A 26,994-nucleotide genomic window follows, 5' to 3' on the forward strand; every position below is an offset into this window, starting at 1 on the left:
TATATGATCGTTTGAAGTATTATTAAAAAATAATTTGACTAATTACAACATAAAAAAATATTTTAAAAATTAAATATTCGATGAAATCAAAACATTTATTATTATTATTATATAATAAATTTGAGTAGTATTAAATATATATATATATATATATATATATATATATATATATATATATAATTAAAAATGACAGAACCCTATTCTGGTGCCTAAGTTCTGAATCAGAAGTAGATTTTTGAAGTTTGAAAAGCTTTCCACTGAGATTCAACCAAGAAGCGCTTTGACAGTTTTTTGAGTTTGTCAAATATATATATACTGACATATATATATGTGTGTAAATATACATTGGCACCGTCAATTCCATTTCGTTTCCAATCTCACTTTCTTCTTCACCAAACCCATCTCAGGTTATCTCTTCTTCTTGTCTTCGATTATGCACATATTTCCCATTTTGCCCCTCTTCTTACTGTACTTGTTCTGCTTCTACGAATCTTTTTTCAATTCTCGCTGATTTCATTCCAACCCTTTTGTACTTCTTAACTTTTTACACTGTACTTACTACCATTCCAACCCTTTTCATTGGTTTGAGCCAAATTTTGTTTTTACTTGCTAAAGCTGTTTGTGTTTCTTGCTTATTGTTCCGTTTCTCTGTTTAGTTTATAATTCCTGTTCCTTCTCTGGTTTCCTCACTCTGTTGTGTTTAATTCTAAATCTGGGGCAGAAAAAAGTTTGAATTTTTCAGTTGCTTAGTTATTGTTTTCTTTGAGGATCTTGTTTTGGTTGGACGAAGGGCAAAGTGGCAGAAGACGGTCGAGGGAGGAGAGAACCGTGATTTGCAAATGTAGGATATCAATTGTGATTTGTGAAATAGGGGGAGAAAACATTGTGATTTGTGAGGAAAAGGGGGGGAAAAGTTTGAATTTTTCAAAAAAGTTTTTTTTTTTGTCTGTGAGGAATTTTCTTGAGTTTGGTGAAGGGAAAAGCATAAGAGGGAAGGGGGGGATAGGATAATTGTGAATTGTGAGTGTAGGATTTCATAGTTGTTACCCCATTGCAAAATTTTCAGAACTTTGTTTCCTCTTTTTATTTTTTATTTTCTTTGCCTTCCATGCAATGAAAAAGTAGTGAGAAGGGTTATAAAACGAGACAGATACTCGTTTATTATTAATCTGTGGGGAAAAAATGTGTTTATTGGAGCAATTGGCTGTATTAAGAGTAGTACTTGTCCAGTGCAGGATAATGAAATAGTTGAAAGATTGGGTAATGGGGAAGATTTTGAAAGGATTGAAAGTTTCCAATGTCAACAGATAGCAAGTTGAGGAGAAGAAGGGTGGGGGTGATTGATGTTGTCCCCCAAATATGGGCCATGGGTTTAGTGGAATTCATGAAAGGTAGATACTTGCACATTGGGGGTTTCTTCTGAATGGGATTTAGGAAATTAAATTGATCCTTGCTGGTGTGTAGAACCCAAACCCTGTGTATATGTAAGGGTCCTTTTAATTTTTCAATTTAATACTAATTTAAAATTCTTTTAAGTTCTCCTATACTGATCCTTATTTCTGCATTCAAATTTCAAAATTGTTAAATTGATTGACAGATAAAGTGCTGATTATTAGTGGTTAAAAAATAAAGACTTTGAAGTTTTCTGTTCATTTTAAATTAATGTAACACGAGGAGGAGTTCCCTTTACAGATTAAGATGGCATGGTAGTAATGATTCATTATGAATTTCAATTAAATAGAGTTGGTTTTATTAGATAAATTTGTTTTATATTTTTTTAAATTTCATTGTGCAGTTTTTCTCATTATGTATTCTTTTGTTTTTCAATTCCCAACTTTGCTTGTCAAGGAATAAATATTGAACCATCTTTCTGCCTGCTTATCCTGTCTAGTTTCTGTTTGCCATGGCACTAACATAGACAGGAAAAAAATATTTTTTATATGTGATTTGATTTATTGATTTTGGAAATTCAGCATAGGGAAAAATTTTGGTGTCTTACTTTGCTTAAAGCTGATACATTTTTCTTCATTTTGTAGGCAAAGTATGCCTTTGAAGGAATCAAGTAAGTCTTGTATGTGGATTTTGTGGTATTGATTTTCAATATCCGATTTATGGTTTGAGCTTCTATTGAGAAACTGAGATACAGGTTGATCACATAGGAATATCAAGTACACTATCAGATTTCATGCCTGCCATGAAAAAGGTTGTTTAGTGTTGTTGTAATACCTTTGACTTGACTAGTCATTCGCTTAAGTTCTTTAAAATATTATGTGATGATGCTGGGGGATTGACCAAGTGCATAGAAATTACTAGCAAGAATTTACGATTAGTTGTGCCATATCTTTAGTTGGTCCTTTTAAGTTAAGATCGCCCATTTAATCAAATAATTTATTTTGGTTTTGATGGCTTTTCATATCAGATTCAATTTTTTTGGAATATGTTGTTGGTAGTCCATTGCTATTGTGTTAGTCAACTCAATTAGAATTTTTCCTTTTGAATGAATTGCCTTTGGTCTGTTGATTTAGTTCCTGTTTTTTTTTTCCTGTTTAACAGAATACTGAGCAGACTCATTTTGGATCTGTATTCAACAAGTTGTTGAAGGAGCTTCAAGAACCTGTTGACTTTGAACTTCCAGATTGGTTTAAATCGAAACCAATGCAGTACACCTATATAAAACGCAGTATCCTTTGTACTTCTTCTGAAATGTTAACAGTAATTGTGTATCTTTCATGTAGAGCAGTATGGTTTATAAGTAAATTTGCATGTATGGATCCTGCTCGAATTTAAGTTGTTTTTAATTTCCTAAATGCCTCTGAATTATGTGATCCTGTTTTACTTAGTTTGTCTGTTCAGATGGCTAGAGTTTTAGATAATCGTCTATATTTGTTTGTTTTTACAAATTTAAGATATATATCTCACCAAGAAGGTCAAGAGATCCCGGTTTGAGGATGATGGCATATTCTGTTCCTGTACTTCTGCTGGATCTACTAGTGTATGTGGTAGAGATTGCCATTGTGGGTAAGTATTCCATTTGCATGTTCTTTAGGGTAACCTTGTGCTTATTCTCATTTTTAGTACGTTTTTACTCCATATTAAGTAATGTTCCCAAATCTCCTTTATTTCTATTATTTATATGTTTTTATTAAGTTTATTGTCAGCAGCCAGTCAACCATCCAAAATCATCATTTTTTTTTTGTCAGAAATATTTATTTTTGGTGTCTGTTTGAGTATTTGTGTAATGAGCTGTATAGTGTGGTTAACTAAGTTCTTCATAAGCATGCTTAGTTTATGAAATATGGTTAATATTGCTAGCTCTGTATATTCTCATTGTTGCTTGATTGAGCCTTTATAATGATTGTTTCCGAAGCTAGCTACCATGTCCTGGAAAGCATGTTGCATTCTCAAACCCTTCAAAACCAATAAGGAATGAGATGGTGTAGCATTGAACTTGTTCCATCATCGGAAGGGTTATTACCTCTTTGACTAATCATGCGAATTGCTAGCCTTGTGAAGTTGTGTGATGTTTAAAATGGCTGGAAGGGTTATTGTTTCTAGATATTAGAGGTGCACCTAGTACTTTGTTTTACTATTTAACATAAAGCCTCTAATTGCTTATTGTATCATATAATATTATATATGCAAGTATACACTGCAAGAAAACTTATAAATAATAACCCACTTTAGTCACTAAAAATAATTAGTTACTATAGTGACCAATTTATAAACTAAAATTATTGGTAACTAAAATAGTTTCTGTTATGAATAAAAAATTATAATTGATTTTTAAATTGGTAACTAAAATAGTTTTTATTATGAATTGATATCTAAATTGGTCACTAACATTAACTACCAAGGTTTGGGCTATGAAAGAAATTGGTCTTCCAATTGTTCTCTAAACATATTTTTTTGTCACTAAAATTGGTCATTATTTAGGAATTTTCAACATAATTTTAAGTCATAGCTTATTCATCATGTTGACTGTTCCTGTAGTATGCTTCTGTCTAGCTGTTCATCAGGCTGTAAATGTGGGAGCTCTTGTCTTAACAAACCATTCCAGAATCGCCCAGTGAAAAAGATGAAATTGGTTCAGGTATAAATTTCTGGCTAAGGATTTTTTTGTTATAATATAGTTCTCAAAAGTTATTCCTATATTTTTCTTTTCATAGCAAAATCACGATTCTGTTTAGAGTCGTTTAAACTTGTTGAGGTAATTTTTGCATGTGTCCTGCTGACATGGTTATGTAATTTAGTTGCTCTTGTTTTTCATTTTAATTTGAGTCTATATTGCAGTGTGTTTCTTTAAATTTTTGTCTTGAAAGTTCTTTAGCCTTATTTTATTCAATTTTGCTAAAGAAACTAATAAAAATATTTACATTCATAAAAGTAACTTTGAAAATTTGAAAATAACTATATTCCTTAATATCCTCGTTCTCCCCTCACTATCTCCACCACTTTTCTATCATCACAATACTTTATTTTTGTTCTCATAGATAGATATGTCTTTATTCTAGTTAGATTATTTGAATTTGTATGATCACTTGCATTTCTCTTCTAATATCTACACTTGACATGGTGAGATTTAACATTTCTGTAGACTGAGAAATGTGGTTCTGGTATTGTGGCGGATGAAGATATCAAACACGGGGAGTTTGTTATAGAATATGTTGGAGAAGGTGATTATTTTCCTATCAATATTTATGAAATGATTTTTTACTTAACTACTTTAAAAGCTACTTACAAGTGTTGCCTTTTCTCTACAGTCATTGATGACAGAACATGTGAGGAAAGGCTTTGGAACATGAAACATCGTGGGGAAACAAATTTCTACTTATGTGAAATCAATCGAGATATGGTGATAGATGCAACATATAAGGGAAACAAATCAAGATACATCAACCATAGTTGCTGTCCCAATACTGAGATGCAGAAATGGTTGATTACTAATTGTTTTATTTCTATGATGATGTTGCTGCAGGATTTAGACATTTCCTGTAACGTGAATTTTTTTCTCCATTTTTAAGGATAATTGATGGTGAAACCAGAATTGGCATATTTGCAACTCGTGACATACAAAAGGGCGAGCATCTGACTTACGATTACCAGTATGAGCACTTACCTGTTCTTTGGTTTACACCCTTTAAGTTTTGGTGGTGTTGGCTTCTCCCGAGTTATGCTACCATGACACCGGCTGGCTGGGATGTTTCTAACTACGTTGCAGGTTTGTTCAGTTTGGTGCAGATCAAGATTGTCACTGTGGTGCTGCTGCATGTAGGCGTAAATTGGGTGTTCGACCTACCAAACCTAAAATGTCTTCAGATGCTGCATTAAAATTAGTTGCATACCAGGTGGCTTCATCTTCTCATACAAAATAGCCATGCTATCTATGCTTTTCTCTCTGATCTCTACGAAACTTTAATTTATTCCAGTGACTTATGATGTAACATTTCTTTTTCTTTGGGTTTACGTTGGGAACTTATTATTAGGTCCGTAAGTCTATCATTTCAGTGCTGCATTTACATTAAAATAAATATAAAAGAACAGACTCCATATTTTGTGCAAGAATTAGGGGTAAAGGGGTAACAGAGGATTAAATAATGCTGAGTTTGACCACTGCACAAGCCTCGTAGGTGTGGCTGAATGAATTGTTCGAGTATGGCTTTTATTAGTGAATTTAAACAAATGGTGAATTGCAGTAAAACGTTTTAAATGTGTTGACTCTTGACAGTGGATATAAAAAATTACAAATATAAAATTATCTACCCTCTCTTAAGTTGGTGAATGCCAAAAACATGTCAAAACTGTTCTTTAGGAAATCCCTTAGTCAATACCAATTGAAACACTAAAGGAACATTTTTACAAACATTGAACTGGGTTGTGTGCAATACCCTTCACAAAATGGCTTCATACAGTCTGAAATTCTGCATCGAGACTTGTCCTCACAACATTTTTGCGTTTCTCTTCTGTCACTGAATTATACTCCTAAAAGCATACAGTACACTGAGTTTACATTATGCTTTTTCCTTCTCCATGTCACTGAGTTATATGCCTAAAAGCATACAGCACTTGAGGTGAATCTCCTCTGAGTAATCGGTTACTTTTTGCTTTTTCTCCGTGTCACCAAGTTATGTGCCTGAAAGAGCATACGGCACCTTGAGTTGAATCCCTCTATAGTGGTGCTGACACTATAGAGGGATAGTGGACAGTGGAATGGTCACTCTTCTAAATTTCTTTATATAATTATAGCTATTTACATATAAACTCGCCACAAAAATAACCCCATGAGGTAGCTGTAATGTCTCTATTCAGAGGGTTTTCTCGGAACCAACACATAGCACTGCCATTATGACTGCTACCATCGCCATGCAGCCCACTATTTGATCAGTTACGAGTGTTAGAAATTTGCTCCGCTGTAGCAGCTCTTGTAGTGGCTCTTGGCCACTCTGCTCCGCTGCTATTGCACACTATTTGAAACCCTAATTGAAGTCAATTCACCATTTGGTTGGTATTTAGCATTTTAAAAAATTAATTAAAATTTGAAAAAAAAAGGTGGAAAAATTGATTGGGGATAGGTAGACATGTAGAAAGTAACTTCCTTTTCCATGGAAACGTAAGATACCCTCCTTCTACCATGGGAATGAGAAGTATGGCAAATATGAGCTTCCACAAATTATCTTATAACAACAAAGAGAGAAAATTTATTGCTGAACAGAGAATCAGAGAAGAGAAACCGAGTTCATTGAAATTCATTTCCACAAGCTCCTTCTGAGAGGAAATTAGGAAAAAATTTGAAATAAACTTCTTCCCGAGCTTAATTTGTAGAAGTTTTCTTGTATAGTTTTTCTACTTTTTATATTTTTAACTTGTGCATAAGGTAATTTTAGTTTATGAAAAAGTTAACAAACTAACAAGTTAAAGGTGTTTTAGATACTGATAAGAACTTTAAGAAAATTGATAAGGGTAGGAACCAAAGACTAACACTACATATTTTATTGATGCGTTAAGGAGGGAGAACCAAAAAGTTCTATCGTTGTACTCTCTCAGAGAGACAGTGAATAACTCTATGACACTTCACTCAACTTATTTGTTGTTGTTGGAAGTCCCACATCGACTAGAGATAAGGCCAATTCACAATATATAAGTGGGTGCAATCCTCACCTTGCAAGCCGGTTTTGTGGGGTTGAGTTAGGCTTAAATTTCACTTCTAACATGGTATTAGAACCAGGTTAGAGCCTATCCTAGTGAAATTTCTTGGACATTCTCTGTTCCACCCGTTATCGGGTATACCTTGGCATGAGGGGGTGTCCACTAATTTCTTGTTCCACGCACGAGATGAATATACCTCGGCATGAGGGGGTGTGTTGGAAGTCCCACATCGACTAAAGATAAGGCCAATTCACAATATATCAGTGGATGCAATCCTCACCTTACAAACCGGTTTTGTGGGGGTTGAGTTAGGCTTAAATTCCAAACTTCTAACAGGTGTTAACCTTTTTGAGATATTGACAACTGACTCTAATGCCAATTAATTAGAGCCTTGGTGAACTACACCACAAAAGCTAGCCATTAAGGAGGGAGAATAAACACTTAAACTACTGGGCACATTCCATACTACTTAATTAGCGTAATCACTTCTATTGAATTTAGTATCTGTTTTGCTGACTAATTGTGTATTTTTGTCTGGACAGGTTTATCAGAATGGACGTTTGCAAATTGGTACGTTTGCTTCTCTATTTTGTACTATATTTACTATTTTTTTCTTCTGGAAAGTAAATGTGCATAAAATCTATGATCAGTTCCTCTTTTAATCTTCGATATATAAAACACCACTTTCCCTGTTGCACTTGGTTTTTTAGGTGGTTCCCGTGTTGACCACCGAAAATGCTTACACAATTGCATTGGTGAAGTTATTAGAATAAAACTCTTTGAAAAGGAGAGGTATGGTAAAATTGTCCCTTTATTAGTTGTGGCAGTGTCTTCTGAAGTTTATGTATGTATGTTTTCTTAAGTTAGGTAACTTGATAAAGTCATAACTACATTATATCCTTAATCATTTTCATTTTTAAAATTCTGCAGGTTTGGAGTCATTAAACGGTTTGATAAATATTCTCGAAAACATTCAGTAAGGGATTTCTTTGTCTGGATTTTGACAATTTAGATGAAAATTGTCACCAAATATGAACATGTATTTATTTTTGCTTTTGCAGATCATGTTCGAGGATGGTCATGTTGAAATTTATGACATGTCAAAAGAGGACTGGGAGCTTGTGAGATAGTAATGCAACTTTTTGGTAGGAACTACTTATTGAATACTTCTTTTTGCATGATTTATCTATCTGCATAACATTGTGATATATTGTATTTTAATTGGTAAATTTCCAAATTGGCAGGACACTTTAATTTGATTTGCCAACATGGGAAATGGTGAAAACTAGTTGATCTACTTTTAGTGTATATGCTGATTATTAGGGCATGTTATTCAGTTCTGAATATATTGATTACTTAATACCTGTGTGTTGTTCAGGTGCAGGTGAAAGGAGGTGAAAAACTGAAAATCGCAGTCATTATTCTTTCATTGCATGTGCATAATTCTTGTAGTTGCTGAGGCTCTGATCAACGGAATATGAAGCTGGATATATGAAAACACAAGTCTTACTGATTCAAGATATCAATAAGTTTTGTTTTCTTCTGACAAACTGTATGGTGTTTAGCCTAGATGATTGTTGTTCAAAGTACTGCAAATAATCTTTGTATTTTTTTAAATCCTAAGCACTGTCTAAAATGAGAATTCTTCTTGTACCATTACCTAGGATATATGTGTAGTTCTTGTTTCAACTGTATTTTTTTACTGTCAAATTTTCGAGCATAAGGTTATTACTGATAATGAGGGAGTTCTGATGAAGAAAAACAAGGAGAAACTTGTTAAATATCCATTACTCTTTTGTTGTGTTTATTTTCTTTTATTGAATGTTACATGACCAATGCAAAGGAGCACTCATGTTTGGAGATTCTTTTGTGTGTATTGTATGAATATAAAATCATTATGACATTGTGTTAAATTAATCACTATCTGTTCAAATAATTTTGCGCCATAAAATTTAACCACTAATTGGCCTTGTAATATAATAAAGTTAGTATAAAAGAAAATGTAAAATAAATTAACTTTTCAGACATAAAATTATAAGCATCTAATTAGCTCTATATTTCATGATTACTTGTAAAAATTCACAGCGTTATGCAACAAGAAATTTTGTAAATAAGATCAAAATTTATAATAAAAAAACATATTTTTTCAAATGCAATAATTTATGTTGTAATTTAACATCTATTATTTGAAAAACACATGAATAACAACATCCTTTCCTTCCAGAATTAGAGTTTAGAGTAACAATCAAATTGAAGTATGACCATTTGTGAAGTTTAAATATGAAAATGGGCTCCTAATAGTGCATAGTAGATAAGCATATAGGGCCGTATTTTGGAACTTCTTTTTGCACCGCTTCTTTTATCTCATCGCACCTTCCAATTTTTGTAAATTTTCTTGATTAAGATTAATTATTAAAAAATTACATCAATCTTATTTTTGTAATAAGTCTCCTAATTAATTTGTACCTATTTTCTTAGTGTATTTCTAAATTATTTTTGCATTTAAAACATAGAACAATAATATTTAGGTAAAAAGTATAATTTTAAATAATTTAAAACATTTTATCTGGGCCTGATCCAAAACTCCACAAGTCATATCCGAGACACACTAGGGTTTGAAGTCACAATCTCTAACTCTCATTCTGTGTTCAGATCAGGATCAGATCCGCTTTGTTTGTTTCTAAACATGGCAACTCAAATGAGTAAGAAGAGAAAGGTTAGTTGTTTATGGATTCAAAAACAATAACAAATTCTCTTTCCTTTTTTTTTTTTTTCTGATATTTTGTGTGAATTGAATATTTGAACGGTGTGACTGTGCAGTTTGTTGCGGACGGAGTGTTTTTCGCGGAACTGAATGAGGTTCTGACACGTGAATTGGCGGAGGATGGTTATTCCGGTGTGGAGGTTAGGGTTACGCCTATGCGTACCGAGATCATCATCAGAGCCACCAGAACCCAAGCCGTTCTCGGTAAGTGGGATTCTAGAACCTCTGTTACTTTGGTTCAATCGAAGATTAGTTTATTGGTTGTGATTTGATGTGTAGGTGAGAAGGGAAGGAGAATCAGGGAACTGACCTCAGTGGTGCAGAAGAGGTTCAAGTTTCCTGAGAACAGTGTTGAACTTTATGCGGAAAAGGTGAACAACAGAGGTCTATGTGCCATTGCTCAGGCTGAGTCTCTTCGCTACAAGCTCCTCGGTGGTCTTGCTGTTCGCAGGTATGTCTAATTTTCAGCAAATTTATTCATGTATATAATGATTATAGTATTTCTGAATTTTAGATAGGCTGGGTTTTAGTTTTGGGTATTATGAATCTGTGCACTACTTGCTTATGCTTTATTGTGGTAGATTGATTTAGTGTACTTAGAGAGGCTTTTGCAAAATTGGTTGTTTGAGGAGATCAGGAAATTGATTTTGGTTTAAAAAATTGGTTTTCTATTGAAGTGACGTTTGTCTGAATTCTTCTATCCTGAGTGCAATAAATTTTTCAACCTAACGATAAGTAATTTTTATCATTCTAGTCAAACCATCTCAAAGGAACTTCTATTACAATCAGATATTGAGGAGCTACATATCAAGCTCAATACATGAATGACACATTTTTGGAGGTTAGCATACTGATCACTGTAAGACCACCAATTTGTTGGAGTCTTTAAATTGGTTGACCTAGTAACCGAAGGACAACCAAAATATGTACCTCGTTTTTTGAAATCATCAATTTGAACATCAATAAGAGTTTGTTCATCCTCAGTCGTAGTTATACATTTCATTAGACTTCGTTCACTTCCAAATCTCCTTTAAAACTAGGAGAACAGTGCATTTGGGTGTTAAGAAAATAACTTGCAGCATTCAAATGGAGTTGCTTGTCTCACCCTTCATCAATGATGTTCCACCAAGGCTTTGACTAACCAAAATATATTACATTTAGTTAGTTTTTCTGATTTCAATTTAAAAATCACTATCTTAGCAAACAAATATATAGAAAGTTAGATTGAATAATATCTTTTCTTGATAGCATTGAAAGCCTTTTGTGTCTACTCCTTAGCTTTGTCCATTGCTTCAAAAATGAACCTCATGGCTGACTTTTTAGAAGCGCTTCAATTAGAGGCAATGCATTTTTCAAACAAGTTATGATATTCTTCTAAAAATCCTTACCTAAAACCACATCTTCAGCTACTTTACCATCAATTATTTTAGCAAACATGCTAGACTTTCACTCATTGCTAGTAAACGTTCTAATTAAATCACCCTTATTCTAATGAAGGCACCCTAATGTCAATGTCAAGTAAGATGGAGCAAAGTGGGTAACACCCTACCTCACCAAATCCCTTCCTTTAGTTAAATGTTGACATAGGGAAATTAGAGGAGTTTTTGCATAGATATAAGGGTAGCAATTTTTTACCTTTTGGAATTGTCTCTTCATAAATTGAGATCTTCTCATAATCCTCCAACATTAAGTCAACACAATGTGTGACACAAGGTGTCCAAAATAGCATTTTCCTCATTCCCATCAACATTTGGCCAGCAGAGTTGTAGTTTGTTGCATTATCTGTCAACTTTAATGGCATTGTTTTCTCGGACCTCTTCAACAATGTTTTATCCTTCATCTCAAAAACTTCCCTAGTTGTTTTGGATATAGCAGTTGCATCTATGGACTTTATAAACACAATTCCCTTTGGGTTGTTCACTAGGAAGTTTATTATTGTACTTTTTTCCTTATCAATCCAACCATTAGTCATAATCGTACATCTTGTTTTCTTCCATTACTCCCTATGTGCTTGTAAAACAAGAGATGTATTTTGACCTTCCTCCAAATATTTGACTCTAATCTCATGGTAGGATAGAGGTTACAAAACGGGTCATGCATCCCAACCCAATAAAACCCTCTTTACCTAACCTAAGAGCTGCCACGAGAAGTCACATGGTGCAACACGAGAGGCATCATGAGAGGAAGTTTAAAATATGTTCTTGCTTTACAAGCACGTAGGGATGAATTGAAGAAAACACGATCTACAATTATGGTCAATGGCTGGACCGACAAGAAAAGAACAATAATAAACTTTACTAGTGAACAACCCCAATGGAACCATGATTTTCAAGTCCATAGATACATCTGTAATATCCACAGTAGCTGCAAAAGTTTGAGATGATCAATAGCTTATTAGTGTTGTTGAAGAGGTGGTGGAAGACAATGTTGTCCAAGCTGTGGCAGATAACGCAGTAAACTACAAAGTTGTTGGTCAAATGATGATTGCAAAGAGGAAAATACTATTTTGGATACCTTGTGTTGACTTAAAATTGGAGGATTATGAGAAGAACTTCCTAATTCATTAAAATTGCAACCTTTATCTATTTGAGAACTTCTCTAGTTTCTCTACTACACCATTTCGCAAGATTTGGTGAGGCCTATTCTTACTCGTTGTGCCACATCTTACTTGACATTATGGGGCTTCATGAGAATTAGGTAATTTTAATTAGAATGTTTACTGTTAATGAATAGAAGTATAATAGGTTTGCAAAAGCAAATGATGGAAAAATAGTTGAGGATGTGGAAGGATAAGGATTTTCGGAGAACTATCATAATTTGTTTAAAGGGTGTGTTTCCTCTATTTGAACTATGTTTCAGTTTGTTTATTCCCAGCCACGGGCTTCCTTTATGAAGCAATGGACCAAGTTAAGGAGAATATACGAAAAACTTTCAATGTTGTCCAGAAAAGATATTTGACTATCTATGTATTATTTATTAATTTAGTGATTTTGGAACAGAGAACTAACTAGTGTGATATATTTTGATTAGTTATTTGCTTTTAATGAACTTTATTGATGAAAGGTGGGATAAGCAAATTCACATCCTTTTGCATGTTGCAGGTTATTTCCTTAACACTCAAATGCATTATTGTCTTGGATTTAAATCTAAGTTGGTAATGAAACAAGATCTAATGTAATGTTTAATAATGATGGTGAAAGATTTGATTGATGTTCAAATTGACGATTTCAAAAAACGAGCTAAATGTTTTGGTTTTACCTTTAGCCAATAGGACAATTAATTTATCAACTCCAATAGATTGGTGGGAGTTTTATGGTGATGAGCATCCAAAACTGAATTGTTCCATCATGTATTGAGCTTGACATGTAATTCCTCCGTATTTGAATGTAATTGGAGTTCCTTTTAGATGGTAAGTTACTTCTTTCATATCATATTTACCTTTGTATTGTCCTCAAAAAGAGAAGGAAACAATGAATGATGCTTTTGGTATGGCGTATTCAAAATTAGCATAGAAGAAGCAAACAAGAAAACTGGTTCAAATTGATCTTGATGATTGTTCACCCAATGATGAGTATATCATGCAAGATGAGCATGAATGAAGGATTAGATTTCGAGGTAGACAGCTTGGATTTGGATGAAAACTTGGTTTCAATCCAAGTTGAAGATGAAAGTACACCTCTAGATGATCTTAACATTACTAATTTGCATGGTGAAGCAGATGAAATTGGAAATAATGGGGTTGAAGATCTTTGTATGATTTTAACTTGCTAGATTATATGTTGTATATGAATTATTATTTTAGAATTAATTAACTAGGATGGGGCTATTGTCTTACTGTTATTGTAACTAGGATGGGTGCTTACTATATAATTACAACTATTGGCTTACTGTTCATTATTTACTTTTTTTTTGTTGCTTATCATGTTGAACTGAAGTTCAATAATGTGCTTATATATGATTTTTTGTGGATATGTATTTCATAAACTTTGTAGGATCTTACTATCAATGTTTCTAATTCCCAATTTATAATCAATACTCTGCTATGCGACCCGAGTAACATCTCGATTTTGACTACCATGTCCTTGGGGACTTCCAAGCAATGAATCCCTCACCCATACACTTTAGCCTTTCCCCTTTTCAGCTGTAAACTCCTTCTCTGGGAACATGATAAATGCAATATTCTGTGGTTGTTTAATGGTAATGTATCTTGAGATGATATATGTATATGATAGCTTCTCATCTTATTACTTTGTTTCTATAGGAACACATTTTAATATTTTACATTGTTAAAAGTGCTTTTAAGGACTTGAGAAGCTTTTAAAGTTTTTATTTTGGGCGAATACAATTATTCTGTCTCTGTGGAAGCTCTACAGTCTTGAACTCTTTGTTGCAGGGCTTGCTATGGTGTTTTAAGATTTGTGATGGAAAGCGGTGCCAAGGGATGCGAGGTTTGTCTACAGAAGCCTCTTTGAACTGATGTTTTTTGTATTGCTTTATACAATGATTTTGTTATAATTACTGTTTGGCTTGAGCAGGTCATTGTTAGTGGAAAACTGAGAGCTCAGAGAGCCAAATCCATGAAATTCAAGGATGGGTACATGATTTCTTCTGGACAACCAGTCAAGGATTACATCGACTCTGCAGTCAGACATGTGCTCCTTAGACAGGTCTGCTGCTATTCTTCGTTACCTGATACTATTTTATTTAATGTCATTTCGCATTTGGATTTCAACTTTTTTGTTAATTTTCTTACACTTAGTTGTGACGGTGCAAATAAAATTTTCCTCATTGTTTTACAGGGTGTTCTTGGCATAAAGGTTAAGATCATGCTTGATTGGGATCCTAAAGGGAAACAAGGTCCTAAAACTCCCCTCCCAGATATTGTCACAATCCACACTCCCAAGGAGGAGGAAGAATACAGCCACCCTGCTATTGCTACTGCTCCTGTTTTGGCCAATGATATTGAGGTTCCTGTTGCTTAAAAATGTTGATTGTTAATAGGTTGTTGAATTCCTATGCAGTATTTGTTGGATTTCTAGTTCTAAATTTTGGTATTTAAGCATAAACAGTTTTTTTATGATTTAATCTTCTTTTGCTGAGCAGTGGAGAGTTTAAATTTTGTTACAGGTTTTGCTGTTGGAAAACTGTTTTTCTCAAAAAGTAAATCAAATTCAATGTGTTTTTGTCTTGTTTGTTTACTTTAAATTTAATATTTACTGATAAAAGTTTTACTTTTACAAATTACAAAATTGATAAAAAAAAGGTTTTAAATTTAATATTTGTTTTTTTAAGTTTAGGGTTTAGGGTTTTTTTATTGTTATGAAGTTTTAATTTGTCAAGATTTTTTTAAAATACAAGCATCAATCAAAATCAGTATGGGGCCAAAAATATACTTAGTTTTAGATTAAAATACTAATTTTATTGATTCCATACTCTTGTTTTTCAGTTATTCAGTCAATTATATGTGAAGTTGAACCATAACTGCTATTTGCAGAGTCTGAAAAATATTTCTAAATATATTAAATGTTTTTCTATATTAATTTTTTTATACAGATAAATCATTAACTTAATCATGGGCGTAGTGATTTTTAAATAATTAAAGATATCAATATAATGTATTAAAGGTTAGAGGCATCACTGTAATGTTTCTAAAAACTGTTAGATATTTTTAAAATAGTTAATTACATTAGTGTAATGTATGAAAATTTCGGAGATTGGAGTAATCTATTTTAATAGACATCGGAGATTAATCTTTTAGAATAATGCAAACGAAGCAAAGAAATCATCAAAGGGAATAAGTTTGTAGTAGTTTTAAAAAAAAAAAATCATTTAACAATTTAAGTTTGTATGACTTCTCATGTTATTGATAATTTGTGAAAAATAAGTACAAAAATAACAAAACTATAGATTTTATTAATGAATATAAAAATTCATGTTATATATTTTATGTATAAGATTAAAAGAAATTTGAAATCCATCATATGATATGAATTGATAAATAATGTATTTTATGATCATTTATTTATTTTTATACGCTATAGAAGAGTTACAAGAGATTTTGAAATGCAAATATTGCAGACAATGTTTTTGGAGTGTTAGTCAAACATTTCTTACTTAAAAGCCGAAACAAACTTTTTCTTAGGTAATTTCATGGTGCGATATTTGAGTAATTGTAATCATTCAATAACTACTCAGCAAAAAATTGTCTTTTTATGAAATGGAACTGAATCAAACTATTCTAATTAAGCTCGATAATCTAAAAACTGTTATATTTTCTATGCTCATGTACCTATGTATAATTTTTCATGGTTATCGGCTAAATGTCAAAAGGAAAAAGAGAATAATTAAAGAATTGGAAAGAATCGTGTGGAAAGCGCAACAGCAAATGGACTCTAAAAAGTAGAACACAATCGGTATTTCTTTGTGCACCCTATGTCTCTTTATGTACATTTGTCAAGTATTAAAAAGAAGTCTAAATTGTTCAAGGTCTAAATATTTGATAAAATAATCTAAATATATATTTTAGATTCTATCGTTTAGAAAATTAGAACAAATTCTTACTCTTAAAAGTTTATTATAGAAGAGAATTTCCAAAATATATTCTGCATTTTCATATTTTATCATTCAAATTCAAAGTACACTTAAAAGTTATATAGTTTAAAATAAATTTTAGAAATATATTTCTAACTTAATTGTTTCAATGTATAAAACATTGTTTTAAATTCTAAATTATGCAATGGAAAATATATAGAATAATTTATAGAATCTGACATTTTACCATACCTTACTAAATTGCAGAAAGAAAACGAGTGCTAAAATAAATTAGCCCAAACAACAATATTTATTAATAATATAGATTTACATGATTAAGAGAAGCTACAACTTCTCTAGCCAAATCTTCCATTTCTTGTTAGGGAATTAATTTTAGGTGGTTTCACTCTTTTTTTTCTTGAAACATTTCCTCACACTCTGCATTTCCTTACTCTCCAAAATATTTAACACTGACATTCTCTCTTTAAGGAAGAATTGAGGGAACGAAAGGGAGTCGAAAAAGATAGTTGTTTGATCATCTTAGTTTGAAGAGATGGGAGCATACAAGTAAATAACAATCTTGTAAATGATTTATTTAGTGGGTTAAAAATCAATAACTCATTTACTCTGACATTAGATAATGGAAAAATGGAGAGATATTTTAAATCATAAATTTTGTTTCCCTTCATAACTTACAAACTATACCTTCTTTATTCTACAATTTTTACAACCAAAAAATCAAATGTTAATGTGCTAACTACAATTATGTTAAGCATAAATGACACGACCTTGAACAAATGGTGACAACATACTTGTTGTAGCAGCTACTCTCTAACCCTTTTCTCACTAATTCTTAATCTCTAACATTTGAGTCAATCTTCCTCCTATTAATGATAATGGATTCTTCTTAGAAGCTGTTCTCTCCCTTCTATCCAATAGGAAGAGGATCTAAATTATTCTTTTCGCTAAAGTATTAACCGTGAAAGTCGTTCCAAAAACCTCGTTAAAGATAACAGTAAGCTGCTTTTCAGTAGAATTCAATGCTAAATCACCTTTCGAACAAGTTTTATAACTTCAGTACGAAATCTAATACCGCATTGCACTTCCTAAAATTCTCATGAACCTCAAAAAATGTTTAACATTAAATAATATAACACCCAAAAAGACAATTCAAACAGCAGAAAGAGGGGGAATATAAAATAATCTATGCTTGAATACTTGCACTCAAGGATAAGGTTTCTTGAAAAGATAGGAAACTACAAAAATCGGTCTGGGTCTTCGGCATCAAATACTCAAAGAGGTGCTATTTCAGAATATAAATCTAGTCGAGCAATTAAAACATTTTCAAGCAACAGGGACCTCAATATCAGCTGTTGCCAACACAGAAGCAGGCCGGGCATATTCTTCCTCCTCCTTTGGAGTGTGGATTGTGACAATATCTGGGAGGGGAGTCTTAGGACCCTGTTTTCCTTTAGGATCCCAATCAAGCATGATCTTAACCTTTATACCAAGAACACCCTACAAGACAACAGTAAAAAAATCATTAGTACAATCATTCTATGATTAGAGAATTGGAAAATGATACAGATGTATGAAACCCTGCTTTCAAAAAATAAACTATCAGGAATCCATGAAAAAAAATAGAAACAAACCTGTCTTAGGAGAACATGTCTCACTGCAGAATCAATGTAATCCTTCACTGGCTGTCCAGAAGAAATCATGTACCCATCCTTGAATTTCATGGACTTGGCTCTCTGAGCTCTTAGTTTCCCACTGACAATTACCTGCTCAAATCAAATAACAATTACAACAAAACCATAACATAATAAAGCAATACGACAAAACTGCTTCTATAAAACTAACCTCGCATCCCTTGGCACCACTTTCCATCACAAATCTCAAAACACCATAGCAAGCCCTGAAACAAACAGTTCAATATGAACAAATATTATAATTTTGCCAGACATGCAGATGAAGTCTATTCACCAAACTTCCAACATTATAAAGCTCCCATCTGGTAGCAAGAATCCATCCTGCCACCAGTCAAACTTGATTCTAGTAAATATGTAAACATTGCCATTTGAAAGGTAAAATCAAATTTTGCTTCCAAACCTTGGTATAACTAGAAGCAACAAAGAAATACTTAACTAAGTTGTAGAATTTACTATGAAGTACTTAACTTACTCTAGGATAAAAGAGTTATACATTGCTAGGTAGTAGGATTTACAGTAACATGAAGATAAATTACTCTCAAATAAAAGAATCCAGAAATACATCGCTTTAAATTAAAACCAACATCTTAACCAAAAACAATTTACAAAAGTTTCCTACTTTCCTTCCAAAAACAATTCTGAAATTTCATAACAAACTAAACAACCCACATAATCATTAAAAAATAGTTAACAGATTCATAATACCCAAATCTGTAATCCCTGGTATTGATAACTCTAAAATACAGAAATATAATTATCATTGTATAAATATTATTATCATTACATAAATGAATAAATTTGCTGAAAACTATACATACCTGCGAACAGCAAGACCACCAAGGAGCTTGTAACGAAGAGACTCAGCCTGAGCAATGGCACATAGACCTCTGTTGTTCACCTTTTCAGCATAAAGCTCAACACTGTTCTCAGGAAACTTGAACCTCTTCTGCACCACTGAAGTCAGTTCCCTAATTCTTCTTCCCTTCTCACCTACACATTAAAATACACAATCAATAAACTAACATTCAACAAAAACAACAGAGGTTCTAGAATCATATATATACCGAGAACGGCTTGGGTTCTGGTGGCTCTGATGATGATTTCGGTTCGCATAGGCGTAACCCTAACCTCCACGCCGGAGTAACCATCCTCCGCCAACTCACGTGTCAAAACCTCGTTCAGTTCGGCGAAGAACACTCCGTCCGCAACAAACTGTTTATGAATACAATTCAGATATTTAATTCGCACAAAATATCAGAAAAATGAAAAACAGAAACTCAAACAGAAATATTGGTGTTTCCGGACGGAGATACTATTGACCTTTCGCTTCTTACTCATCTGAGTCGCCATGTTTGGAAATGAGCACTAAGTAACGGAACGACGGCGATCTGATTCTGATCTGAACACAGAGAATGAGAAACAGAGGTTGTGACGGCAAACCCTAATTTCGGAAGAATATACTTATAGGGTTTTGGTTTGGGCCGGACCAATATTTTCACTTACTTAAGATTCTAATAAGGAATATAGGTCAATCTTTATTATGAGATTAATTTTAATAAATATAATTATAATTTATTATTATATTTCAAATAAATAAATATACAATAAGAAATTCCAAATATAATATTTTTAATATTTAAAATTTTAATTATTTTTCTTATTAAAAAAATTAGTATAAATAATGGTTGAGTATGTTCAATAAAAATTTTCCCTTTCAACTTTTTTTTCATGCGGCTTGAGATAAAGTTTTATTATTTGATGAGATCAAATTTAAAAAAAATAAAAGTATGACAATGAGGGATTTGTTTTTTATGGATAAAAACTTACTATAAAATAAAAACAACATTTTTTTATAATACATTTGTCCATTTATTTCACCCTTCTACTTTACTTGGTAATTGGGGTGTGTTCACTCTTTTTAGCCCACTCTTGTTCAAAAATGTACACAAAAAAAGAATAGGAGGTGTGCACTGAGATAGTAGGGTTGCAAAAAGAAACTGTAATGTTAGGCACAACTTTGTTTTTTTTAGGGGGTTTCTCCCTGCACCTCCAATACTTCTTCTGTACTCCCAAAAAAGACTCTTATACCCTTATTTATCAGAGTGGGTGAAAGTCGTTAGGGACGCAGTAAATTTCATTTACTGCGTCAGCAACCTCCTACACCCCCAACTATTTTTTGTGCTCGCGTTCCGTTTCTTCTCCAGTGCTTTCTTTTCAAATTTTGCCCTCATTCTCTTCTGTGTGTTCCGTGGTCCCTCAGATTTTCTTTCCTTCATTCATTCCTTCATTGTCTCTAGTGGTGGTCCCTCTGGTTTGTATCACTTTTATGTTTTTTTTTAAGGAATGTTGTTTATTCTGTCGTTGTCTTTACTTTGCATTTATGTTTATTGTGATTGAAGGTTATTTCATTGGTTCTTTGAAAGAAGGTCGTTGTGAGTAACTGCGTTGTCTTTTCCCATCCAGGTTAGCCTTCTTAGCAGCTTCTTACGAGTTAAAGTTTTTTTCTGTTTGCTTGTGAAGTGAAATTTTTCGTTTCATAAACTATATAACGCGTTTCAAACTTTTACAAAAGCCGTTTCACGAAAAAAATCAAAATTTATGGGAAACGGATTACAGAATTTGTTTCATAAAAAAATTTGCAAATTTTTTTATCAAACGGATTACAGAATCCGTTTCATACACTGTGAAACGGATTTCGTAATCCGTTTCCCATAAATTTTGATTTTCCCATCCACCTCATCCCATTACTTTTATACGCTACTCTGTCGTAAATATATAATATATATTTGAATCAATTATTTCGTTCAAAAAATCAAACGGATTTCACAATCCATTTTTGAAAAAAAAAATAAAAAAAAGGAAACGAATTACACAATCCGTTTCAAAAAAAAAATCAAACAGATTTCACAATCCGTTTTTGAAAAAAAATAAAAAATAAAAAGGAAACGGATTCCACAATCCGTTTCCTAAAAAAAAAACCCAAACGGATTCCACAATCCGTTTTGTAAAAAAATAAAAAATAAAAAGAGGGAAACGAATTCCACAATCCGTTTCCTAAAACAAAGAAAAAAAAACTCGAAAACCCTCTCTCAGATACACAGACATTAACACAACACAATTTCCAAACTATTTCCGAAGCAGGTTTAAGACAAAACAGCGATGGAGAACGGATTCCACAATCCGTTTCCTAAAACAAAGAAAAAAAAAACTCGAAAACCATCTCTCAAATACACAGACATCAACACAACACATTTTCCAAACTATTTCCGAAGCAGGTTTAAGACAAAACAGTGAAGATGTACACATTCAAACCTACAACTAAAATCAATTAAAATCAAAATACACACGTACTGTGAAAAATGGAGAAGCGGCGGGAAGAGATGAAACGCGGTTGCCGACGCTGGGGAGAAGAATGGTGTGTGGAGAAGAGAAAAGGATGGCGTGGGTGCTGTTGTGTGGGAGAAGAGGGAGAAGAGGGGGAAGGTGGGTGCTGTTGTGTGGGAGAAGAGGGAGAAGAGGGAGAAGGGGGATAGTGTGTGGAGGATGGAGGCCATGCACCTTAAAAAAACTTAGGTAAAAAAAAACTTAGGTCAAAGATTCCAAGTGCAGGGGGTGCAGAGCATGCAGGGAATTTGCTTTTGGGGATGCAGTGCGGTGAGGCACGAGTATTTGGGGGTGCAATGCGGTAAAAAGACAGTAATTCATTTTTTAACCATGGGCAAAGATGGAATTAAAGTAAGTTTTGGGGGTACAGGAGAAATCATTAGAAGTGCAAGGAGAAGCCCTTTTTTTATAAATTGGAGCCCAACTTTAATACAAAGTATTCTAAATTTTTCAAATCTCCATAAGATATCAAACTACATCACAATAACTTTAACTTTAACTTCTTGCAAATTCAAATGCAAAATTTTCTTAATTGATAAACAAAAACAAAGTTTAAGTAATATAATAGATAAAAAAAATATGTTATAGCAAAAAAAAAAAACAATTGTTTAAGTTAGAACATATTTAATGTATGTACTCTTGTAGTGATGATGATGAAGAGTTATATTTATAGATAAAAACGATTATTATTCACCTTAATATTAGGGTCTCGTGCAGTATAAATGGAAAAAAGAAAATTATGATTTCTCCTTCTAAGGAGTCTTGTATTGTATCCAATTTCGCAACCTCCGACTCTTTTAAAATTGAAATCAACGTGAAATATCACCAGATTATTATATTTTTTTATGTCATTTTTATTTTCGTAGAGGAAGAAGGTTGATAAAAATAAGATGTTCTATCATATATCTAAGTGTTGCATTAAAACTACTACATTATTTTTAGTCTCAAACAACTCTTTCATTATTTTGTTTTTTTTTCTACCAAAACAGCTCTTGATTCACTTCTTAATTTCTTTTATCTTTGGAATGATTAATTAAATATTTGAATTCAACACTTTAAGTTACGGACATCTCATAAGTAAATTATTGATTCGAAGATGAAGTTAATATTGGTAAAATTAAAATTTTATTTACATATTAAAGATGTGAATATTTAGTATCACTCATAATACAATCCTCTAAGTTGTTGGCATGGTCTGACTCATCTAGGTTGTTGGCCCGTTAAAGTTATCAGCCCAGTTCGTCAAAGTCATCAAACCGGCCTGCTTCGTTCGTGGGTCCAGGACAACATATCATTGTCATGGGCCCGAGATGACTTATTTAGGTCGTTTGTCCGACTTGGTCCAACTCGTATAGGTCGTTGGCATGTGTAGGCCTATATCGACCTTCGGTCTAAGTCTTTGGCCAGAGTCAACTCAACTCGAGCTTTGGTCTGGATCGACTCAGTCAACCTACGACCTGGGCTGACTTGGTCCACCTACAATCTGGGTTGATTCGGCTCGACCTAAGGCTGGACACGACTAAGCTCCGCCTTGTGTCTGGGCCTACTTGACTCGACCTTTGTTTCGAATCAACTTGGCTCAACCTTCGTTCCAGACAGACCTGACTCGACCTTTAACTCATCTCGGCCCAACTTGACCTTTAGCCCAACTGACTCGTTTCGACCTTCTGTCCGACCCAATTCGACTCTTTGGACCTTTGAACCTTTTATGTCATAATAACAAATGAACAATTCCACAACTTTGAAAATTTGGATTTCTTTCTTTTAGTGAATTTAAAATTTTACTATTTTAATTATTTATAATACTTTTTAAAAATTACTCAATTTTAATTTCCTTTCATTTTTCCATCAAAACATGACATTTTCTTTTAAATAATTTCAAAATTTTCAAATAAATAAATTACTTTCTTAAATATTTAAACACACCACAAGTGATAAGAAAAAGATGTAACAAAACACTTATGCAATGAAACAGAAAATAATACCAAAAGTTATTACAACGTTCAATATAACATAGGCAATATTTTAGACAAACTTAAAATAGTCAAATATAAGAGCTCAATTAACATACTCAACTAATTGAACTTAATATTGTTCATTTAAACTCAAATCAATATATATTTAAAGATATATATTGGTAAATATGTATTGGTAATTAATTACTTAATTTATATATATACATTTATTTATTTGTTGAGCGTAACAAGTTGATACATATATAACACCTATGCTTGAAATATATGTTTGAAAAAGAAAATTATTATAGAGTTGACCATGGTTATTGAACTTGCGGGTTGACTCGTAAATCCGTACGAGTCTGCGAATCAGTGCATTGTTCACGAGTTAACTCGCTCGTAAACTCGTTTTTTTTCAGACTCAGAGTGGACCCGGAATAAACTCGGTTGACTCGTAATAGACTCGCGAGTTCGAAACAAGTCACCGAGTTTGTAATGGGGGACAAAATGACATGAAAATATGTCGTTCTTATGCGGATTTTAAACCCAAACAAAAGCCCCAACATCAAAAATTGAAAACCCATATGAAATCAGAGATTGAACCCCAGATAGCATACCTCGCAAACCCTAAACGAAAAAGAAGCAAAGATTGAAGCAGCCTCGACGAGAATCGAAGGTGAAAGCGTCGACATTTTCGCAGCCTCACGACCTCCGACCAGCTTCGCGACATCGCATTTCTCTTCTCTGATCTTTGCGTCCCGTAGTTGAGTGGTAAGCAAATGGGTCTTCGCAAATGTGTCTTTTCTAATTTCGCAGTTTGCATTTTATGATTTGATCTGAAGAAATGGGTCACAGTGGTTATTTTAAAAGTGTTAAAATTGAAATGGGTCTTGAATCATGATGTTGAAATGGGTCGCACAGTACCGTTAAAATGAGTCTTTATTTTTTTTATATAATTTATTCTTTTTATTTATTGTTTCTTAGTTTCTTAATTATTGTTATTACGTATGTTTATATCTTTATTTGTTATTTAATATTTTTTTATTTCTGGTTTTCTAAAAAGAAAAATAATTTTATTTTTAGTTATTGCTGTTTTGCAATGTCTAGAAGTGGGACAACTTCAAATTCTTTTGAACCCAATGTTAGACCTCCTAGACCTAGAAGTAAGAATGTTTCAGGAAACCGTACTAACATTGGATGGAAACATGGAACAAATGTTTTGGACAATGGAAAAAAAGTTAAATGCAACTATTGCTCAAAAACATTCAATGGAGGAATTTTCATATTTAAGCATCATATTGCTGGTACTAGATATGATTATGAACCATGTTCCTCAGTTTCTGAAGAAGTGAAAGTTGTAAATGAAAGTTGTGGCAGAGGCTAAGGATGTTTCAGAAAAGAAAAGAAGATGAAATATAATTGATGAGTTTAATGATGAGCATATTTATGAGGTGGATACCAAACAAAGTAGCAGTAGTATGATGTTCAAAAATAAAGGAATGGAAAAATTCAGTCAAGGTGTTCAATCTACTTTAAATAAGCTATACAAGAAAGGGGATAAAGAAAAAGTTGATGCTTAAGTGGCTGAATTTTTTTACACAAGTGTTATTCCATTCAATGTTATTAGAAATCTTGCTTTTGCAAAAAATGTGTGAAATGATTGGAAGATATGGAGTTGGCTACAAACCTCCATCATATCATGATATTAGAGAAAAACTTTTGAAACAAGCAGTGCAAAAAATCGATGTAATCCTTGAAGAGTTTAAGGAGGAGTGGAAAAGAAACAGTTGCACAATCATGTCTGATGGGTGGATTTCTAGTGAATAGTCCTAAAGAGACCGTGTTTCTTTATTCATTGGATACATCAGGTATCTCAAAAACTGCAGATAAAGTGTTTAAGATGTTGGATGATGTAGTGAAATTTATCGATAATGCTGCAAATTTCAAGGCAGCTGGGAAGTTATTGATGAAAAAAATGGAAGCATTTGTATTGGACTCCATGTGCTGCCCATTGCATTGATTTGATCTTTGAAGATTTTGAGAAACATTTAAAGGTTCATCAAATTACTATCAAGAAGGGGAGAAGAATTATTTCTAACATTGCATGATTGCATAACTGTAGTTATGAACCAGTTTGGAACATAATTGATGAGAGGAGGAATAATCAACTTCATAGACCTTTGCATGCGGCTGCATATTACCTTAACCCTCCCATGCACTATGAACCTAAATTTAGAAATGATGATGTTGAGGTAAAGGAAGGGTTGTATGAATGCATGAAAAGATTGGTCAAGGATGTTGCAGAAAGGAAAAAAATTAATTTGCAACTTATAGAGTTTCATTTTGCAAAAGGACTTTTCTCAATGGAAAATGCAAAAGATTGTAGGAAAGTTATGATTCCTAGAGAATGGTGGGAGACGTATGGAGATGGAACTCCAAAGTTGAAGCGATTTGCTATTCGAGTTTTGAACTTAACTTGCAGTTCTTTTGGGTGTGAGCGTAATTGGAGCTCATTTGAAATGGTAAGTCAACTTTGTTAAGTTATTTTTTGTTTCTAATTTTTGGCTTGTAAACATTCATATTTGTTTTATAGGTGGACGCAAAAAGAAGAAATTGTTTGCATCAGAAAAAGATGAATGACTTGGTTTATGTCATGTACAACTTGAAGCTCAAAAGTAAACAAATTAGGAAAACGGTTGCTCTCCCATTTGATGATATTGAGTCTGATGGTGAATGGATAACGGAAGATGGAGATAGTGTTGGGTTTGAACTTGTTCAAGGCGAAGGTGACGAGGGAAATGTTGACATAGTTGGGCCAAGTTCAGTTAATCCTACTTTAGAAGCATTTGATCTTGATGATATAGTTTTTGATGCCAATGTTGACGATGCACAATTATCATCTGAGGAAGAGCTTGATGGTGATGGAGAAGATGATGAAGAAGAATATGATATTGGAGATGATATAATTGGAGGATTGGAGCCAGAAATTTGAAGTTATGTATGTTGTGATTTGTATTAACATATGTATTTGGTGTACTTTGAACTTATATAATTAGGGCATGTGTGTTGAACTATTATTTACTTTTTGCATTAATTGTGGTGATGAAATTTTGAATTTGTATGGTACTATATACAACTTTTAAGATGAAATAGACTTTTACGAGTCTACGAGTCGAGTCGAGACTACGAAACTTTCACGAGTCTACGTAGACTCTTGAGTTTGATAGCCTTAGAGTTGACAATATCATTTCTTTAAATTTAAAATATTTGAATTTTAAAAGTACATATATATATATATATATATATATATATATATATATATATATATATATTGGTTCGTGGCAAACAAATACATGGGCACGATGCAATCAAGTCGAATAACAAATTTGACTTTCTGAATTATATATATATAGATGTCAATGATGAACAAATTCTAAATATCGGAAGGAAGAAGAGTTATAAATATTGAAGTTATCATTGATAATCCAAATGTCAAGAAATTCTA

The 26,994-nt window shown here is 32.9% G+C and overlaps 4 protein-coding genes and 1 pseudogene across 11 annotated transcripts; 4 read left to right on the top strand and 1 right to left on the bottom strand.

Moving 5' to 3' along the window:
* The first annotated feature begins 200 nt into the window (after positions 1 to 200).
* On the top strand, positions 201 to 8,837 carry ASHH3 (histone-lysine N-methyltransferase ASHH3). Of its 8 annotated transcripts, none has more exons than XM_028069622.2 (15): positions 201 to 407; positions 2,037 to 2,062; positions 2,147 to 2,203; positions 2,554 to 2,680; positions 2,907 to 3,018; positions 3,991 to 4,090; positions 4,595 to 4,673; positions 4,761 to 4,932; positions 5,022 to 5,102; positions 5,219 to 5,345; positions 7,686 to 7,713; positions 7,854 to 7,935; positions 8,074 to 8,119; positions 8,205 to 8,288; positions 8,522 to 8,837. In XM_028069622.2, exons 3-14 carry the CDS (start codon positions 2,186 to 2,188, stop codon positions 8,271 to 8,273), a joined length of 1,041 nt encoding a protein of 346 aa, XP_027925423.1. In that variant the 5' UTR covers positions 201 to 407; positions 2,037 to 2,062; positions 2,147 to 2,185; the 3' UTR covers positions 8,274 to 8,288; positions 8,522 to 8,837. The 8 variants fall into 8 exon arrangements, with proteins under 8 accessions (XP_027925423.1, XP_027925419.1, XP_027925424.1 ...); XM_028069618.2 differs by having other exon boundaries at positions 2,160 to 2,203; XM_028069623.2 differs by having other exon boundaries at positions 203 to 407; positions 2,037 to 2,071.
* Positions 8,838 to 9,699: 862 nt separating this feature from the next.
* Positions 9,700 to 14,992, top strand: LOC114182145 (small ribosomal subunit protein uS3z-like). The gene is made up of 6 exons (XM_028068927.2): positions 9,700 to 9,859; positions 9,964 to 10,111; positions 10,187 to 10,358; positions 14,301 to 14,355; positions 14,443 to 14,574; positions 14,707 to 14,992. The coding sequence occupies exons 1-6, from the start codon at positions 9,830 to 9,832 to the stop codon at positions 14,887 to 14,889; spliced, it is 720 nt and encodes a 239-aa protein (XP_027924728.1). The 5' UTR covers positions 9,700 to 9,829; the 3' UTR covers positions 14,890 to 14,992.
* Positions 14,993 to 17,633: 2,641 nt separating this feature from the next.
* Positions 17,634 to 19,646, bottom strand: LOC114182334 (small ribosomal subunit protein uS3x-like). The gene is made up of 6 exons (XM_028069194.2): positions 19,471 to 19,646; positions 19,215 to 19,362; positions 18,969 to 19,140; positions 18,302 to 18,356; positions 18,091 to 18,222; positions 17,634 to 17,956 (listed from the first exon to the last, which is right to left on the bottom strand). Exons 1-6 carry the CDS (start codon positions 19,498 to 19,500, stop codon positions 17,783 to 17,785), a joined length of 711 nt encoding a protein of 236 aa, XP_027924995.1. The 5' UTR covers positions 19,501 to 19,646; the 3' UTR covers positions 17,634 to 17,782.
* A 4,942-nt stretch (positions 19,647 to 24,588) lies between these two features.
* On the top strand, positions 24,589 to 25,597 carry LOC146887294 (uncharacterized; annotated as a pseudogene).
* A 153-nt stretch (positions 25,598 to 25,750) lies between these two features.
* LOC146887295 (uncharacterized) lies at positions 25,751 to 26,481 on the top strand. The gene is made up of 2 exons (XM_085672644.1): positions 25,751 to 26,011; positions 26,083 to 26,481. The coding sequence occupies exons 1-2, from the start codon at positions 25,766 to 25,768 to the stop codon at positions 26,479 to 26,481; spliced, it is 645 nt and encodes a 214-aa protein (XP_085528770.1). The 5' UTR covers positions 25,751 to 25,765.
* The last annotated feature ends 513 nt before the right edge of the window (positions 26,482 to 26,994 follow it).

The sequence above is a fragment of the Vigna unguiculata genome, chromosome 4, assembly GCF_037176805.1.
Source record: "Vigna unguiculata cultivar grain cowpea cultivar isolate G323 ecotype 2 chromosome 4, ASM3717680v1, whole genome shotgun sequence".
Taxonomy (NCBI): domain Eukaryota; kingdom Viridiplantae; phylum Streptophyta; class Magnoliopsida; order Fabales; family Fabaceae; genus Vigna; species Vigna unguiculata.

Excerpts from the sequence above, each read along its gene's own strand:
- ASHH3 (XM_028069618.2), top strand. Across the intron at positions 2,204-2,553 it reads TCATGCCTGCCATGAAAAAG|AATACTGAGCAGACTCATTT; the intron begins GTTGTTTAGTGT and ends CCTGTTTAACAG. Across the intron at positions 2,681-2,906 it reads GTACACCTATATAAAACGCA|ATATATATCTCACCAAGAAG; the intron begins GTATCCTTTGTA and ends TACAAATTTAAG.
- LOC146887295 (XM_085672644.1), top strand. The coding sequence starts at position 25,766 with ATGAAAAGATTGGTCAAGGATGTTGCAGAAAGGAAAAAAATTAATTTG. Across the intron at positions 26,012-26,082 it reads ATTGGAGCTCATTTGAAATG|GTGGACGCAAAAAGAAGAAA; the intron begins GTAAGTCAACTT and ends TTTGTTTTATAG.
- LOC114182145 (XM_028068927.2), top strand. The coding sequence starts at position 9,830 with ATGGCAACTCAAATGAGTAAGAAGAGAAAG. Across the intron at positions 10,112-10,186 it reads CAGAACCCAAGCCGTTCTCG|GTGAGAAGGGAAGGAGAATC; the intron begins GTAAGTGGGATT and ends TTTGATGTGTAG. Across the intron at positions 10,359-14,300 it reads GGTGGTCTTGCTGTTCGCAG|GGCTTGCTATGGTGTTTTAA; the intron begins GTATGTCTAATT and ends TCTTTGTTGCAG.
- LOC114182334 (XM_028069194.2), bottom strand. The coding sequence starts at position 19,500 with ATGGCGACTCAGATGAGTAAGAAGCGAAAG. Across the intron at positions 19,141-19,214 it reads CAGAACCCAAGCCGTTCTCG|GTGAGAAGGGAAGAAGAATT; the intron begins GTATATATATGA and ends TTTAATGTGTAG. Across the intron at positions 18,357-18,968 it reads GGTGGTCTTGCTGTTCGCAG|GGCTTGCTATGGTGTTTTGA; the intron begins GTATGTATAGTT and ends TGTTTGTTTCAG.